Consider the following 19,586-nt stretch of genomic DNA (forward strand, 5'->3'; position numbering starts at 1 on the left):
GCAAGGGTGAGCTCATCCACGTCACGCGCCAGGAGGAAGGTGGATGGTGGGAGGGAACCCTTAATGGCAAGACCGGCTGGTTCCCTAGCAACTATGTCCGAGAGGTCAAGCCATGTGGTGAGTGAGCAATCCAAGATAAACTCTTACATGCATCAAAGCATTGATAGAATTTGCCTTAATGGCCATAATTAAAGCAGTGGATCTTTAACTAAAATGTATCTTTCTTTTATACAGAAAAACCAATATCTCCAAAAGCGCTAAAAGGATTCGTTGTCCCTCAGCTAACAAAAAATTATTACAGTGTGGTGAGTTCTTTTAGAAGCATGAACAAATATCAAGAATGTCGTCCAATGCAGTGTTTCTCAACTGATTGTGCTTCAGGACCTGGATTATATATTGGAAATTGAGTTATCACCCAAGACAGTACCTAAATTGTTTATTGTACAAAAGTCAAAAAAAAAAATTGCAATTAAACATTGAAATTTATATTACCATAAATCATAGGCCCAACAATATTTAAAATTATTTTCCCTTAAATGCATGGGTGTTTCACCAAACATCATTAAATACCTTGGGCACGTATATCTATCACAAATGGATCTAAAAGAATTCCCAGATAGTGTCAAATTTTCAAAACATTTTCAAGACTGCAAGTAATAAAATAGAATATATTCTTATATGTTTTGATGTTTTATCAAAGAGATGAAGCAACAACTATAGAAAAGGATTCATTACTTTCACACTGAAATTTCATGAGACGCAACAGGCTGTCAAAGACGTACTGAGTTACAGATAAGCTACACATATTTATTTTCTCATGGATAATTGAAAAATAGTCTAAATAGTCACAAAACTTACAAAATTTCAGTAGTACACCCAAATGACAATAGCCAAATCATACTGTTCATGTGTTACACTTGCTATAGTTTAATTCCTTGTTGTTTCTACATCAAATAGTAATGTCAGTTGCAAATCAAGTCAATCACTGAAACATCAGTGGCACTTTTTGTAAGAAATAGCATGTTGTAATATGTATATGTACTAGGGTTGTAATTGTTCTCGGCCAAAAAATGAACTGGATGGTTCGCCACCCACGGTTCGGTAAGCATTGATTCACCTCAAGTTTAATAACGCACCTGGAGTAGAAATAAAACTAAGCGTCCAGTAGACGCACAGTTACAACCACCACTAATGTACCTGAATGGATCTGTAAATGGATACACTCAGCCTGTGTTTCACGTGGGTCAACTTCATGACATCACTGTTCTGCATGCATTGTGTTTAGTTGAAAATGGCAAGTGCCAAGCAGAGAAAACCAACTGCTGATAAAGAAGCCCCCTTTGTTATTTAAATCTCCTGTTTGGAACATTTTCTTTTGGCAGTCAGTTACAACAGCGATGGTCAAAAAACGTTTACTCTTTTCTGACATCGCTCAGTGCGAGTGTCGTGTACTGGTAATACAATGATATATTATTAATAATTCACGCCGACATCACCCAGGGATAAATAGCACGCAGAGCCACAGGTGAGCCCGAAACTGCACACACTTCCTTCCGTTTTTAAGCAGGCACTCAGTGCTAATTCAGACATGAAACAATAACTAAAGCACGGGGTTTTCATTGCCAATGTTATTTTGCCCTATTCTGGTGATAAGGATTTGGGATTTTCGCATATGATTAAAACACTCGAGCCCTGTGACTCCAGCCAGGTCTCCTAAGCAACCATATTGGCCCAGTTGCTAGGGTGGGTAGAGTTATATGGGGTGACCTCCTCGTGGTAGCTATAATGTGTAGTTCTTGCTCTCGGTGGGATGCATGATGAGTTGTGTGTGGATGCCACGGAGAATAGAGTGAAGCCTCCACACGCGCTACGTCTCCGTGGTAATGCGCTCAACAAGCCACATGATATGCACGGATCGACGGTCTCAGACGCGGAGGCAACTGAGATTCGTGCTCTGCCGCCCGGATTGAGGCGAGTCAATATGCCACCACGAGGACTTGGAGCGCATTGGGAATTGGGCATTCCAAATTGGGGAGAAAAGGGGAGAAAAAAAAAAACACGAGCCCTGTTACAACAGCCCTTCTCGTATCCTTTTTTTTTTTTTCCTCTTTGCAGTTTTATTGCATTAATTCTCGTTACTATGAGTGTTAGAGAGGAACCGAAAACATAACATATGCCGGTGAACAGCAATGCTGTTTTTCATTTAAAGATGGAAATTGTAGTGCTCACTTGGTACCCAAGTATACATATGTAAGAAAAATACTGGTTATTGTTTAATCGGTAAATGCATGCATTTTCTTTTGTAATTAACATTTTTTTATTAAATCTTATAATAACAAGAAACATATATATATATATATATACACACACACACACACACACACACACACAACATTTAAACCCCACAACCACCTCCTCCCCAAAAAACAATCCTGTGGTCACACAAGTAAATATATACATACACACACATACATACACATACACACATATATATATATATATATATATATATATATATATATATATATATATATATATATATATATATATATATATATATATATATATATATATATATATATATATATATACATACACACACATAATAATCATACTCACTTAAAAACTGCGACAACCAGTGTCAATCCCTTTAAACTCAAAGAGTCCTTGTACGCCTATGAGAGCCCCCGCGACAACTTTGCCATCGGATTGCTCAATTTTGCCTCACAAAGTTGTAAGGCAAAATTACGTAACATCAAATATTTTGTAAAACAAACCCCAGCCAATAGGCAGAATAAACACAAAGAACGTATAGACTCATTCACAGAACTGTCTCGAAGGTGTGTTCCTTCACAAAACAAATTCCAGCCGATATAAAGCTGTTCAGTTTCCTCGGTCAGACAAACGAATCTTCAGTGAGCCAGCTGATGAGTGCAGCAATGACATAATCATTCCAATGTCCCACGAAAATACTCCACCCAACAGGAGGCATAAGCACAAGGAACTGACAGATTCATCCATAACTGTCCCGAAGTAGTGTTGTTTAACAAAACAAGCTCCAAACGCTAGGCGGGACCAGCACAAAAGGAAACGAAACACGCATCCCGGTTCCTCGGATGGTCAAGAGTCAATTCACTCGGAGGCCGCATAAAAGTATATCCCATGATTTACACAGTCCGCCAACTTTATAAAAGACATCCTTTGTGTGGGCATGTAGATATTTTGCGGTCATCCGTAGTGTCTATTCTCAATCTGCCCGGGATCTTCATTGTAAAAGTGATCTTCCGTCAATGCAAAAGTTTCTTTAAGGAAAACTGTTAATCCACAAAACAAAACAAACTCCAACCACTCGGTGGAGCCAACACAAAAAGAAAAAAAAAATGGCGCCCAGCTTCTTCCGAAAGCCAGAGCATGTACATTGAGCCAATCCACTCACAAGAAAAACACCCAATGGTTACTCACCCATTGTTTCAATAAAAGACATTGCCTGATTGGGACATGTAAATACTTTGGTGTTTATTCTCAGTCTGGCCGGAAACATCAGAGCAAAAGTGATCTTCCACTGATGTAAGAGTTTCTTGCATTCCTTAAACCGATCGCGTTTCTCTCTTGTTGAGTTTGCAAAGTCCGGGAACAAGAAGATATTGTAATTCTTCCAAGAAAGCTTTCCTTTGCTCCTCACCTGGCGCAACACGAGATCTTTATCGGATGTTTTAAAAAATTTGGCCAGAATCGATCGGGGCCTGTCTCCCTCAGCAGATCTGCGAGCCGGGACTCTGAGCTCGCTCGATTTCCAGCTTGTGGCCTGTTATGTCGAGCAGACTCGGGAAAAGCTAGTCTAGGAATTTCACTATATCTCTGCCCTCCTCATGCTCAGGAATTCCAACAATTCGAATGTTATTCCTGTGCCTTCTATTCTCAAGATCTTTAAGCTTTTCAAGAACACGTTCCAAATCAACTTTGGTCGCGGGCAGATTAGCGGCTAATTCCCTCTCTGATGCCTCCAAATAATCGATTCGTTTTTCAACATCCATCACTCTTGTGACTAGCTCAGAGAATTTTTTTTCCATCGCCATAATCAATCGACGTATTACAGCGAGATCCTCCAAGTCTGCAAGTACCTTCATCATTGACGCTGGATTCCTTCTCCCACTGCCCCATCCAAATCGAGTCCCCGGTCCACAGGCCTGTCTGGGCTTTCATCTTGAACCCGTAAGTGTCTTTTAATGTCTTCAGAGCCCGAGGATTTTGACTTCTTTGCCATGTTTACCTCAAACAGTAAATGTGTAACTGGGTGTATCGAATTTCACCTGATTATATCATGAAAATAATTAAAAAAATTAGCAAAGTGCGCAGAGCTGTCTCTCACACGTCTGCCCTTCGCATGGCGTCATGTGGCTCTCCTCTCGTATCCATTTTAATAGCAAGGTTATTCTTTCTATAGTGATGTACAGCTTCCAACTGGTGAATATGTGTTGTGTTGAGTAGGGGTGTAGCGAAGCCATTATCTGTATTTGTATCTGTTCATATGACAAAATTATCTGTCTCTGTTTTCGGATAGAACCGGGTGTGGGTGGGGCTTAAACCAGAAGTGCGTCAAAACTAAATGAAACACCCTGCTCTTACATTTGTAGTATATGCCTTTTCATAATAATAATAATAATAATAATTATTATTATAAAATAAAATTATTTACAAAAATATTTGTTTTTTTTTTTTTGTTTTTTTTTACTCAGATGAAGCTGAATTTGTAGGCTACATTAACTGTGGAATATGGTGGTATTTAGGATATTAATATCTGCATGAAACAGAATTTAAATTTTTCTGTGCATGTTTAACTAAATTATTCTGGAGGCACTAAGTGTCAAGCAAAATGTGAACTGTCAAGCACACATTTTGCAGTGAATAATAAATACAAATTCAAACATTAAAATAAATTAAAATAAAATCAATATAGCCTACAAACAGGTGAAAGTCCCGTAAGTCTATCAGGAATTTTTTTACGATAGGACACCATTATGTAGTTAATTATAATGTTTAATGTATATAGCACCTTACCAGAGTTCAAGAACACAACATTTTCAAATTTAGCACAGTTTAAAGAAGGAGAAAAAAAAAGACGGAGCACGGAGGAATATTCCTAATAGATGAATACTCAATGGAGCATTTGAACTTTTGTTTGGAATAAAGTCTTAACCAGTTAATTACTTTAATTGCTGATGTGGATATTAATGTGGTCAACTTTAAGAGACGGAAAGACGAGCTCCGACGTTAAATCACTTCAGGTCAGGAATTTAACATCGCGCTCAGGTGTAGGCTATTAATAAATACATGAGAATCACGTGTGATACATTAACATAGACATTTCAAGAAGTGGAAAGTGTACATGATGTCGTATCTTAGTTAATGTAACACTTGACAAGCTCCAGACCCGCACAGAGACCGCAAACGGAGTCAAGACCACACCCATCCGATCTGAAATCACAACGTGTGTATTTTCATTCATAAGGTTTACACTCAGAAATATTGGCTGCACAGATTCATAAATTCATGTTTATTTAAAATGCTGCTCTATCCTTGTGCTTTTTGGATAATCAGTTATATAAATATTTTTTATATTATTTGGATGAATCTGTTATTCGTTTTGAAGCCATTATTCGTGCCTTTCCGAATAAGGTATTCGGCTTAGGACACATCCCTAGTGTTAAGTTTGAAATGCACTTTGTTGATGCATGCAGCGTAATAGTGCAGGTATTAAGTTAAAATGTTGATTTAGTAATTAGAGAAAATGTTTTTTTTTTTTAGTTTTTTTTTTTAGTTAAGGTCCCTTAACCATGGTTTTACTATAGTAATATTGTAGTAACCATGACTGTAATAACCATGACTGCTGTCACCATGGTTTTCTTAGCAGAAATCATGGTTTTGATACAATTAACCATGGTTTTACAACAGTAATACTGTAGTTTCCATATAGTAACCATGACAGTAACCATATTGATTTTGTGGTTAATGATTTTACTAAAAATACCATGATTAAAATATGGTTACTGTAGTAAAACCATGATTTGGATTGAGGGCAAACCTGTTAAAGTGACATAGTGTGTTCTTACTTTTGGATTTGGCAGTAATATTTTTTTTTTTCTGAACATTGCAAATACCGAACCATACTGAAACAGTGACCCAAAAACTGTGATAAAAACCAAACCATGAGAAATTTGAACCGTTACATCCCTTATGTGTACATGCATAAAAAATTGTATGGCATGTAATTTCTTTAAATTAAATACTGATAAAACAGAGATTGTTATAATTGGCAATGATTCTTAAAAAAAAAAAAGTCAGTTTGAGTCAGCATTATATAAGGTGGTCCTAAATATTCAGCAGGTGGTGAAAAATTTGGGAGTCTATTTTGATACTAATTAAAATGAATTAATTGTCAAGAAGTTAGTTCAATCTTGTTTTTATCAGTTAAGGAACATTTCCAAGGTGAGACATGTCTTGAGTGTCAAGGATACAGAGAAACTCATACTTGTTCATATTGTAATGTTTATTCATATTGTAATGGCCTTTTTTAGTGTTAAATCAACCCACTTTAGCACTGCTACAATCAGTGCAAAATGTTGCAGCTAGACTTTTGTCTAGCTATTTTAGTTATTTTAATCATATTACTCCATTTTTAGCTTCTTTGCATTGGTGACCAATTCATTTTAGGGTTGATTTGAAGATTTAATTAATTACATATAAGGCATTACATGGGTTGGCGCCAGAATATTTAGCAGAACTTGTAAGACCTTATGAAACAGTTAGACCTCTTAGATCTTCTTGTCATGAACTGTTGGCTGTTCCAAGATCCAGATGCAAAACAAAAGGTGATAGAGCATTTGTAGTGAAGGCCCATGATTATGGAGCAGCCTGCCCTGGGATATTGGATCTGCTGAATATGTGTCTGTTTTTAAGTCTCGTTTAATAAGTCATTTGTATAGACTTGCTTTTATTACTATGTGAAGGTGTTGATTTTTACTGTGTGTTGCTTTACTTAATGTGTATATGTTTTATTGTGTGTTTTTGATTTGTGCTTGTGAGTGTTTTCAGCTGTTGCAGAGCAGTTCACAATCATTAAACCATATCGGAAATTTATGACAAAACTATAACTAAAGATCAGCTGTTGATGTAGTGTTGATGAAATATGACAATGTTTACTTTTAAATGTTTATATTGTAATACGTTGTAGATTATTGTAGGAGAGCACATTTTTTTCCCTTATCTGTTTGAATGAGCAGCTCGAAGAAGTGAAGTGCATACATTTCAAAAGAAGAGTCTCCAATGTATTTCAGCCTTTAAAGTTAAAAATTCCACACTATGAATATTTTTTTTTTCCTCTCATTATTGGCATTTTGTTTGCACCATAAACTGAATCTGGAATTTAATTCAATTTGGACCCTTGTAGCCTCTGTCTGGCCCTCCCCATCACAGGAAGGAAACACTAAGAGCATTTAATATAGGCTACCAATTTTAAAAACTTTTGGCAGATTAATTGCCTTTCAACACATTGTCGTATCAGCAAAATCCAATATCGGTTGACCTAATTTGTATTTATTTATATAATGGTGCATTTTAATGTGATAAGACATGTTTTCCACATCTATGAGTATTTTAAACTTGCATATATCCTACCGTGTTTTACTGATAAGCAATGTTAAGACCTTGCTGAATGTGTGCCCCTGCCTGTTTAAGTAAGAGTCTGTGATACATGATTTATTTTGAGATTGTTTTGAGATGGGTTTGTTTTGGAATGGGGATAGGGTATTCATTTTATTTGTTCAGGTCTTGAAAAAGGTCTAAAGTCTTAAATTTGATTTTAAAAATTCTGCAGCAAACCTGTATGTGTGTGTTTTTGTGTGTGTGTGTGTGTGTGTGTGTGTGTGTGTGTGTGTGTGTGTGTGTGTGTCTATATATATATATATATACACACACACACACACACACACACACTGGTGGCCAAAAGTTTGGAATAATGTACAGATTTTGCTGTTATGGAATGAAATTGGTACTTTTATTCACCAAGGTGGCATTCAACTGGTCACAGTGTATAGTCAGGACATTAATAAAGTGAAAAATTACTATTACAATGTGGGGAAAATTTCAGAACTTCTTAAACTACAAAGATTTCTCATCAAAAAATCCTCTTTGCAATGACAGCTTTGCAGATCCTTGGCATTCTAGCTGTCAGTTTGTCCAGATACTCAGGTGACATTTCACCCCATGCTTAATGTAGAACTTGCCATAGATGTGGCTGTCTTGTCGGGCACTTCTCATGCACCTTACAGTCTAGCCGATCCCACAAAAGCTCAATGGGTTTAAGATCCATAATGCTCTTTTCCAATTATCTGTTGTCCAATGTCTGTGTTTCTTTGCACACTCTAACCTTTTCTTTTTGTTTTTCTGTTTCAAATGTGGCTTTTTCTTTGCAATTCTTCCCATAAGGCCTGCACTCCTGAGTCTTCTCTTTACTGTTGTACATGAAACTGGTGTTGAGCGGGTAGAAATAAATGAAGCTGTCAGCTGAGGACATGTGAGGTGTCTGTTTCTCAAACTAGAGACTCTGATGTACTTATTCTCTTGTTTAGTTGTACATCTGGCCTTCCACATCTCTTTCTGTCCTTGTTAGAGCCAGTTGTCCTTTGTCTTTGAAGACTGTAGTGTACACCTTTGTATGAAATCTTCTGTTTTTTGGAAATTTCAAGCATTGAATAGCCTTCATTCCTCAAAACAATGATTGACTGATTAGTTTCTAGAGAAGGCTGTTTCTTTTTTGCCATTTTTTTTACCTAATATTGACCTTAAGACATTCCAGTCTATTGCATACTATGGCAACTCAAAAGCAAACACAAAGACAATGTTATGCTTCATTTAACGAAATAAAATAGCTTTCAGCTGTGTTTGATATAATGTCAAGTGTTGGAGTGATGGCTGCTGGAAATAGATTTGATCAAAAATGACTTTTTTCAAATAGTGATGGTTCTGTTTTTTACATCAGTAATGTCCTCACTATACTTTGTGATCAGTTGAATGCCACTTTGATGAAATAAAGCACCAATTTCCTTCCAAAACAGCAAAATCTGTACATTATTCCAAACTTTTGGCCGCCAGTGAATATATATATATATATATATATATATATATATATATATATATATATATATATATATATATATATATATATATAAAAATTTTTGGGCAATTTTGCTTTTTTTTTATTATACAGAAGAGAAATATTGAGGAGTACTAAAGAGATGTGTACATAAATCCAAAAAAAATGGATGAGGTACAGGATGTGGAATGAGGTCCCAGGTCACCAAAGACCTGAGGTATGAATTAATTAAAGGTTTAATATGACATTGGCTGAATACGAAATTGTCTCTTGAATTCTGATAGATGTCAGGCAACAATTTACTGTATTAAAAAAAGAAAAAAATAACGGTCCGCTCAAACCGCGTTCATCCTTGTTGCAGGTGAACTGGCATTTAATGTTGTCTGGTTCATATTTCTTTTACCTTCGGTACTTTTGTTCATGGTTCTCGAAAATGAGGTCATGTCACACAACCTGTCCATGTTGGCATCTGCCTAATTTGGCTGGCTTGTACCAAATGATAAATTTGTGGCAAAAAGCCTAAAGAGTCTGATTGGACACACAGCACTGACATCAGTAACAAAAGATACAGAAAGTGTTTTTTCCTTCTTTATCATAACAACAGTTGATATGTTCATTTTTTTTTTTTTTTTTGTTATCTTAAGTGCACAATACTGTGGCTAGTTGCATTTTATTTTTTGCATTTGGCATAGTTTCTCCCTGCTGTCTGTGATCAGAACAGGCCAGTACCCCACCAGTTGAGAACCACTAATGTAATGATTGTTTTGTTTTTTTAAGCATTTCTTATACTGTGGTGCTGCTGTGGTTTTTGTCTCTCAGGTGGTGCAAGACATCTTGGAACATGAGAGAGAGTTTGTCAAAGAAATGCAAATGGTACTAGGCTGCTACCTGCGCCCTCTACAGACTAGTGACAAGTAAGAGGGAAATCCAGATGTTACCATGGCTGTAGGGACGTTTGATATCAAAGACATTGACATTTTGGAAAACTGGATCAGTCAGTGAATACCCATGTGGACAATGACTGTTCTGTGTGTTTCTCTGCAGGCTCTCCAATGCGGACTTCTCCAGCCTGAATGGCAACTTAGAAGACATACTCTCTTTCCAACAGGGACTGTGTCTTGCATTAGAGGAGTGCACCAAGTAAGAGCTGTGTTTCAGCATGCAAGAGTATTTATAAAGCATGCTGAAAACTAAAATGATTGCTTGGCTCTGTGTTCACTATATATACTGTATATAGCACCATCTTGTGGTGAAACGTTAAAGACCCCATTGAACCAAAGAGCTTTGTGGTTTTTAGTCTCTGTCTGTTCTCCTAAAAGTTGACGTTTTATCCAGACTTTCAGCTGATATGCAGATTGAAATTATAATTTTTCTCTTCCAAGAAGTCCAGCCAAACATATTGATGACACATTTTGTATTACACAGATTTTTTTATCAAATTAAATGCTCTCTAGGATGAGAATGTCCCTAAAACCATAAACCACCAACTAGCAAGAAGCAAATCATGGTTTATGGCTGCAATATAAATAAATCCAAATGGCTATTTAAAAAAAGGACTAGCCCTTCAAAATGCACCACCCCAGCATTCTGTTTCAATAGAAAATATGTCAACAGAGGAAAGAACTGCATTCGTCAAGTAATTTAAATGGGTTGAAGCCCAGTGTCGCATAATGTATAAAAGCAAGTATTTAGCATGGCTGATCTGAGCATCTGTTGTTTGTGTATTTTTGCCTTTCAGGATTCCAGAGGGCCAGCAACGCATTGGGGGCTGTTACCTGAATCTGATGTGTCAGATCAGAACTCTTTACTTGTCTTATTGCTCTAGCCATCCCTCTGCAGTGGGTGTGCTCACTGATCACAGGTCCGTATCACATAAATAATGGTATTTGCTATCAGCCTTTGCATGGAATTAAAGTTCATTCATAGGTAGCCATTCATAGATTGAAGCACATTCAAAACATTGCTCTGTTTGTTTGAGCGGTCTGAAGTGAGAACTTCTTTTTTTTAAACAGTGATTTTGAGTTTGGGCTAGCACTAAATGTTTTCTTAACAGTGGTAGGTGGGGGTCAGGGGCGGACTGGCCATAGGGAGAACCGGCGGGCTAGCCACGAAACAGGCCGAACGAGTCGCAAAACGGCGCCGCGATATGCCGAAGAGGGCACCAACATGACCATTAATAGGAAAAACCCCTGCCTTCGAAGAATGTCCGAGCTGCTCTACTCTATACAAGTGAGAGTGGATGGGGACCATGGGCTGTCAAGCTCTAAAAGGACAAAACATTATAATGACAGTAGTCAATATGACTTGTGCACAATACTCAAAGCATTCTGAAGCCATATTATAGTTTTGTGTTCCAGGTTGTTATTCCCTAAAAATCTGGCCTTGGAAAATCTTACTTGACAGCCGTAGTCACCATTCAGTTTTATTGTAATCACTTTCGTTGTACAAGAGCAGCTTGGACATTCTTCTGTTAATATCTCCTTTTGTGTTCACAAAAAAAAGAAATCATCTCACTTTGTGTGTGTGTGTGTGGGTGTACAGGTTTTACTATCTTTGTGGGGACCAAATGTTCCCACAAGGATAGTAAAACTTGAGATCACCTACATTGTGAGGACCAGCCAGTGGCATTTAAATATTAAATGGCATAGTAAATGATGTTTTTTTTTTTGAAAATGTAAAAATGCAAAAAGGTTTCTGTGAGGGTTAGGAGTAGGTTTAGGGGTAGGGTTAGGGGATAGAATCTATAGTTTGTACAGTATAAAAATAATAATTATGTCTATGGAGGGTCCTCATAAGGATAGCTAAACCAACGCGTGCGTGTGTGCGTTAAAAAAAAATTAACCACCAGGTGTCACTACCAGGCTTTCATTCATCCATGATTCATTGACCTCAGTGACTTAACCTAAGCAAATGTCCCTTTTGCCGGTTTTAACATGTAATCCTGCTGCCCTGTTTCCATTTTAAGGTTTTTGTTTCTTTGGTATATAAATGTGAAATTCACTGGTATTCACAATGGCTGATGATTGAGCCACATTTTACACACTTCCTGTATGATGTGGTACAACAAGGTGTCTGTAAGTTTTCTTCTTCCACCTCAATATGCTCCACGACAGAAGGACAGAGTGAAAAGGCAACTCAGGCAAGCCTCCAACTCGCAGGAAACCGCGCTAACCCAACAGGATATCTATAGCTGTGGTTATGCTGATTGAGGCAGAACACACACTTTAAAAAAAAAAGTGTTTTCTTCGTTTTCTCACATATCACCCTGCAACTTTTTGCAGCATTTTCCGCGGTTCATGTAGTTAAGGCATATGTTCAGATGATTCATCTTTAGTCTAAACCTGGTTTATCACAATTCGGCATCTAGTGATGCACACTCTTTGCACCCACTCTACCACCTTCCCCAACATAGCTGCAGTTGTTACGATTATATGAGAAAGTCATTGTTGACATGATTGCAAATTGATTAAACTGTAATATATGACATGTATATCATATGTAAACATGCTGCTCGTTAGAAAAACAAGACTCGTTAAAATGAAAAGGAAAATGCGTCGACATTTATCAGGGTTCCCACGGTCAAGGAAAACCTGGAAGTATCAGAATTTAAAAATTGTGTTTTCCAAGCCTGGAAAAGACATGAAAATGTATACAATCTCAAAAGTCATACAAATTATGATGTGAAGATATATTTTTGTAGTTTTTCACTACTCTAAAATATTTAATTGTCTAAATATTGTTCTTGTATGGAGTAAAACGTGCTCACAATCCATACTTATGTCTGATTTTTCAGTGAAACTGTCTTTCAATGTATTTGTCAAAACTGTTCACAAATCGATCTAGCCTAAATTATTTATTAGCAAATTTGTCTGAATCAAAATTATTTTTAAATGGGTCATGACATGCTCTTTGTTATAATTTTATTTTCTTCCTTGAGGTCCACTTATAATGTCAGTTAATGTAAAGTTTTAATTTGAAGCTTCGTCCCCTAGACTCTGAATTAGCAGGGAGTAATACACTGATGCCTCATGACCTTTTAGGGAGGTGTATGCTACTCCCAAAAATAGCACAAAGCAAGTGGCACAGCTGTAAGTACCTAAAGAATTGAGACCTGGGAATCTTAAAATGTTGAACCATTTTTTTCAAAGGATCTCAACACTCCACTCTCATATAGGTCACCGAGCATATTAACCTCCTTCTCAATCCACTCTGTCCAGCAGAAAGGGGACTTATTAATACATAATTTTGGGTTCAGCCATATGCTCAAGGCAACATTTAAATAAATGTCCGAATTAAACACTCTGGACACTTTTGTCCATACCGAGTGCAAATGTGAGATAACGGGGTGTAACTTCTCCGGTTAGTTTGATAGAAAGGCTTTGCAATGGCGAAATAGGGGCAAGAACTTCCTGTTATATACAAAACCAGGGAGGGGCTCTCTCAGGTGGAAGCAACCATTGAGCCAAATGTTCGAGACCGAATGCATAATAAAACAAAATCTTGGGAAGGCCTAGCCCATCTTTGTCAATCGGCCTATGTGACTTACTGTAATGTAATCTGGGAGGTTTACCATTCCAACTGAAGGACTTCGCTATGCTATCAAATTGCTTGAAATATGAGAGGGGAGAGATTGTAGCAGGTAGTTGAATTTTGGAATACAATTCATTTTAATAACATTAACCTTCCCAGTCAAAGATAAATTTAATGAAGCCCACCTGTCCACATCGCTTAAACCTTTTTATTAAAGGGTCCAAATTTTATCACACAAATTTGCTGGGAATAAAATACCCAAGTACTTAATGCCCTGTTTGGGCCACTGGAAAGCGCCCAGCTGAAAAGCCGTTGCCGGGCAGTATGCTGTCAGAGCCAAAGCTTTGGATTTAGACCAGTTCACTCTGTATCCTGAGAATTTAGAAAAGTAATTAATAATTCTGTGGAGGCAATGCATATATCTAGTAGGGTCAGAGACAAATAATAAAATATCATCTGTGTAAAGCAAAAGCTTATGCGCCACACCTCCCGCCACCACCCCTGGAAAATCATCGTCCTTTCTTATCACGGCTGCTAATGGTTCCATGGCAAGACAGAACAGCAAGGGGGAAAGAGGGCAAACCTGCCAGGTGCCCCTATCCAGAGTAAAATAAACTGAAATTAATCCATTCGTTTGAGCCGCCGCTACAGGGTGTCTATAAAGTTACTTAATCCACCTAATAAAAGTATTCCCGAACCCATACTTTTCCAAAATCTTAAAAATATAATCCCATTCTACCATATCAAACGCCTTTTCGGCGTCAAGTGAGGTGGCAGCGACTGGAGTCTGATGGTTCGCCATTGCCCACATGACATTAATGAAACGCCTAATGTTATCAGAAGAGTTACGGTCGTCAGTTTAGGAAGTTCTAATGGTTCCACAAAGTTTCTAATATCCTCATCAGTAGACGAAGACATGGAACTATAGAGATCAAGATAGAATCTTTAAAAGCATTATTAATATCAGTGGCTGGGGGAATGGTAGAAAAAGACTCACTCTGTTTTATATATCTAGTCAGAAGCTTCCTTGCTTTGTCCGCCGACTCAAAGTATGACTGTCTTGCCCAGAATAGCCAAAATTCCACCTTCCAAGACAAAATAGTATTATATCTGTATTTCAATCGGGTCAATTCCCTGAGGCCATTTGACGACATTTGGCGCTTCAGCTCTGCCTCGGCACTTTTAATATTCCCTTCCAATTCCACGAGTTCTTTTGCTTTGGATTTTTTGGTGAATGAGGCAAACTGTATGATCCAACCCCTAAGAACCACCTTAAGTGCCTCCCAAGCCACGCCCACAGAGGACACCGAGGACGAGTTGGTCTCCATAGACACTGATTTCAGCCTTTAGCATCTGTTGGAATTCAGGATTTTGCAAAAGGGATACATTTAAGCGCCAACTATATGATTTCTTTTTCTCCATATGTGGCAACACTTCTAAACACACCAGGGCGTGATCTGAGACTAAAACGTTTCCAATTGAGCAATCAGCAACTGATGAAATGAGGGACTTGGAAATAAAAAATTTAAAAAAATCTATTCTAGAGTAAATCTTATGGACTGTTGGAAAAAAATATATGGTCTCTCCCAGATGGGTTCAAAAGTCTCCAAATATCTGTAAGACCAAGATATTTACACATCCTGTGAAGCGTCAGTGTTGCTCTAGGGGGCTTGCACACTTTTGCTTCACTATGATCAAGGACTGAGTCCATCAAAAGATTAAAGTCTCCTCCCAATATTGTATCATGAGGGGTGCCAGCAGCTTGCAACATCCCTTCAAGATCTATAAAAAAGCAAACGTTAGGTGCATAAATATTAGCCAAAATAAGACTTTGTCCCTGAATTTCAGCTAAAACAGTAATGACTCTTCCTTAATTATCTTTAATCTGTTTGAGACATTTGAATTGTAGATGTTTACTTATCAGCGTAATGACTCCCCTGCTCTTACTCGAGCCAGCACTAAAGAAAAAATGCCAACCCCGTATCCTCCCAAATTTTCTCCTGTGGAGAAAGATGCATTTCTTGAAGAAACACTATATCATATTTCTTACTCTTAAGAAGAGAAATAACCTTCCTTCTTTTTATGGGGTGCCCCAGCCCATTCACATTCCACGTGGAGAGAGACAATTCACTCATATTACCTTTTGACATTTTGACATATAAGAAAAATTGTTTGTGTGTCAAAAACAAGATTATAAAGACCACATTCCAACATTAGTGCAACCATCAAAACCTGAACATCCTCCAGAACCAAACAAACAGAAAAAAGAAAAACGTGCCCATTAACCCCGCGCACGACAGCGCCAAATGGCGTCCCTCCCTCCAAACTCAAACAGTCCATGCACGCGTACGTGAAACCCCGCGACAGATTGCTCATGTCCGGTGTTTCTATACAAATTTTGTGAGACAGAATTACACAGCAAAAGATAATCTATAAAACAAACTCCAGCCAATAGGCGTAATAAGCACAAAGAGCATGTAGATTCATCTGTAAAACTGTCCTGAAGGTGTGTTACTCTACAAAATAAACTCCAGCCACTAGGTGGAACCAGCACAAAAAAAAAGCATGCAGATTCTGCAAACAGTCAAGCAAATATTCAGTGAGCCGGCCCACTCAGCTGCAACGTGAGTACAACAAGATGACTTACTCCATTGACTTTATGAAGGACATCGCTTGCTGTGGGCATGTGAATGTTTTACGGCCATCCTTAGCATCTGTTCTCAATTTGGCCGGGAATATCAGTGCAAAAGCGACCTTCCGTTGATGTAAAAGTTTCTTGCATTCCTTGAATCTATCACATTTCTCTCTTGTCGAATTCGCAAAGTCTGGGAAAAAAAAAAATGTGGTTCTTCCAAGAAAGCCTTCCATTACTCCTCGCAACGTGTAACACAAGATCTTTATCGGATGATCTCAGAAATTTGGCCAGAATTGATCGGGGTCTCCCTTCACGGGTCGCTGAGCAGGAACCCTGTGAGCTCGCTCAATTTCCATCTTATGGCCTGCTATGTCGAGCCCATCCAGCAACTTCAATGTATATTGTCCCTCTGCTCCCTCAGGAACTCCGAAAATTCGGACATTATTCCGCCGGCTACAGTTCTCCATATATAACTTCTCCCAGACATGCTCCAAATCCACCTTGGTCACTAGTGGATTAGCAGATAATTTCCTCTCCGAAGACTCCAGATAATCGATCCATTTCTCGACATCCCCTACTCTTGTAACCACATCAGTGAACTTCGCCTCCATGGCAGTGATTGATTGACGTATCGCAGCATGGTCCTCCAAGTCAGCAACGACCTTCGTCAGCAATGCCGACATGTTCAGCATCTCTCACCGCATTTCCCGCACCTCCACGACTAAATCGACTCCCAGACTTGCAGCCTGCTCGGGGGCATCAGCTTGAGCACAATAAGTGTCATTTAACATCTCCAGAGCCTTAGGATTTTGAATTCTTTGACATAACTCCTAGGACAGTTATGGAACAGTGTATAGAATCTCACTGGTTTATGTCATTAAAAGTATTAAAACTAGCAAAGTGCGCAGAGCTCGCCGTTCACACGTCCGATCCTCACGTGGCATCGTGTGACTCTTCCAATGAGATGTGTTCTTAAAAGTTGCACTTGTACCACTCCTAAAATGCGGCGCACATCGCTGGAAAAGCATCAAAACAATAAAAGACATCCATATAGTGCATGCTTACAAAAGACCAACAATTATATATAGCACAGATGGGTGCAAAAACAGTCCAGGACACCTTCAGAACAATAGGAAACAACTTGATATCGCGTCTTTTAAAAGCGGTGCAAGATCCATTAAAAAGGTCAAAGCCATTCATCTAGTGTAGAAAAACATTTAAATCCAGATAGGCACATGAAGGTGGCCTGTGTAATTCCCCTTTGCTGTAGATGAATCTCCCGTGGCCTTCTCTCCTCTTCACCTGTTACTGACTGTGAACACCAGTGGGCGGGGCCAAGGGTGCAATGATGAAAAACAGGCGTTGATGTCTTGCTGGAGGCAGTCATATGTATTTGGTCCTTGTGATGTCACAAGTTCCACAAATTCCAAACAGCCCATTTCTAGAGCTTGATTTAATTAAATGCTATTTTTCTATTAAGGAGGACGTTTTCAGTTCTGAAACTTGCAGTATGTATTTATAGCACAATACATCATATGTCAAAAGATCAAGGAAAATTGTATACCTCATGTCATGACCTCTTTAAAAATCTGTATTTAGTAATCACAGATACTTGGAAAGGTCATGGAAAAGTCATGAAAATTAATTGGCCGAAAAGGGTTGGAATCCAGATTTATGCTTTTGGCAAAAGCGGATTATTATTGTTTTTTCAGTATCAGGGTATGAAATTAAATTCATTAGCGGGTGAATGCCCAATTTTACCAAACACTTTGATTTTTTTTTTTTACCAGCCACTTTGATGTTTCATATATGTATTGTGTATATATATTTATAGATTAGCAAAATTACCCATCACTGTGCATTAAATACCCTCAGTTGGCGGGTGTTCATTTCAAGCCCTGTTCAGTATCTTCTCTTGGAATCAAACCCATGACCTTGCTGTTGCTTGCACCAAGCTTTACCAGTTTGAGCTACAAGAACTCTACAAGAACTCCACAATAGTCTGTCTCAAAGGAAACACTACTTTTATATCTTATACAGTGAAGAGTTGGACAGATTCATGGAGAGTCAAGGCGCCAGTGCTCCTGGGATCTTAACTCTTACCACCAGCCTTAGTAAACCCTTCATGAGGCTTGACAAGTACCCCACTCTCCTGCAGGAGCTCGAGAGACATGTGGAGGTAACGGCAAGCCACCAAGGTCAAGACTCGTAGACCGTAGGGCTACACAATTATGAGAAAAATAATTTTTGTCAATTATTTGCCTTGATATTGTAATCGCTTTGTTAATTTTAATGAATGGAATTTACATTAAAATACTTAATGCATATGTGGATCAGACCTTTTGTCCTTACTAATAGGCCTTCTGATTCACCAGTGCATTCATGCCCACAACAGATGTGACTGATTTGTTACAGTGCTCTAACGCTGCAAAAAAACACGTCAAATACAACATTTTGACACAATGGAAGTGGATCTAAATTGGTTGCTTTATCATCATTTTGAATAATGAATAATCGCAGCAGCTGTAAGCGTAATCTTGAATTTATTTACTTAAAAATTAATTGTGCAACACTAATGGACAGTCATGTAACTGTTTTCATTGCTTACAATGTATGTTAATGTCTATTTGTTTCATTTTAGGAAGCCCATCCAGATTATAGCGACATTCTGAAAGCAACAGTTGCTTTTAAGAATCTTGTGGTATGTCGCATTTTTCTCTTACATACTTGCCATTTAGATCTTGGTACTTGTGTGTCACTTCTATTTGTGATTTTGTCTTCTCATGTTCAGAGTTTTGACAGAAGTGAGAAGTTTCCTGTTATAGGGCAAAACATTTCAAATCTTTTTTCTCCAATTCCCTTTTACCCTCATTATTAAACCGCACCACTAATTCACTGCACTTTACAGTCTGGAGATCTTGCTGTTACCTGAAATGTAAAGGTTAAGGTTTCCAAATGTGTGTCTATAAGATGTGGTCTTAAAAAAAAAAAAAAATGAGGAATTGATGAGTCATTCCATAGACAGTTGCTTCTGAGATCAAATGTCTCAGTGTAGTAAATTATAGCACAGGTTATTTCTAACTCAGTGTTCTGTGGAACATTTCAATGTATTCTCTTTTTTTCTCTACCAGGTGAGGGACAGTGCCATTTTTGTAGTTTAGACCACATTAGAGGAGGCAGAATGTAGATTTGGTCTTCCCCCTTTTCTGAAGTTTTCTTAGTTACCTGTCATGGTAGTTGCCGAAACTGTGATTTGTCACTTTGCTAGGA

The 19,586-nt window shown here is 38.1% G+C and overlaps 1 protein-coding gene across 6 annotated transcripts in view; it reads left to right on the forward strand.

Moving 5' to 3' along the window:
- Nucleotides 1-19,586, forward strand: part of LOC127418264 (rho guanine nucleotide exchange factor 6-like) — a 59,287-nt gene that overhangs the window by 25,233 nt on the left and 14,468 nt on the right. For all 6 annotated transcript variants that reach the window (XR_007893399.1, XR_007893400.1, XM_051658770.1 and 3 more), the window contains 7 exons: nt 1-117; nt 235-305; nt 9,971-10,065; nt 10,196-10,291; nt 10,890-11,012; nt 18,357-18,495; nt 18,958-19,017. The exon at nt 1-117 is cut by the window's left edge and continues 88 nt beyond it. Coding sequence is in view for 4 of the 6 variants with exons in the window: in XM_051658770.1 (XP_051514730.1) it covers nt 1-117; nt 235-305; nt 9,971-10,065; nt 10,196-10,291; nt 10,890-11,012; nt 18,357-18,495; nt 18,958-19,017 (701 nt within the window). In the remaining 2 variants the exon portion in view is untranslated. The remainder of the gene's footprint in view (nt 118-234; nt 306-9,970; nt 10,066-10,195; nt 10,292-10,889; nt 11,013-18,356; nt 18,496-18,957; nt 19,018-19,586) is intronic.

This window comes from Myxocyprinus asiaticus, chromosome 27, assembly GCF_019703515.2.
Source record: "Myxocyprinus asiaticus isolate MX2 ecotype Aquarium Trade chromosome 27, UBuf_Myxa_2, whole genome shotgun sequence".
NCBI classification, from domain to species: domain Eukaryota; kingdom Metazoa; phylum Chordata; class Actinopteri; order Cypriniformes; family Catostomidae; genus Myxocyprinus; species Myxocyprinus asiaticus.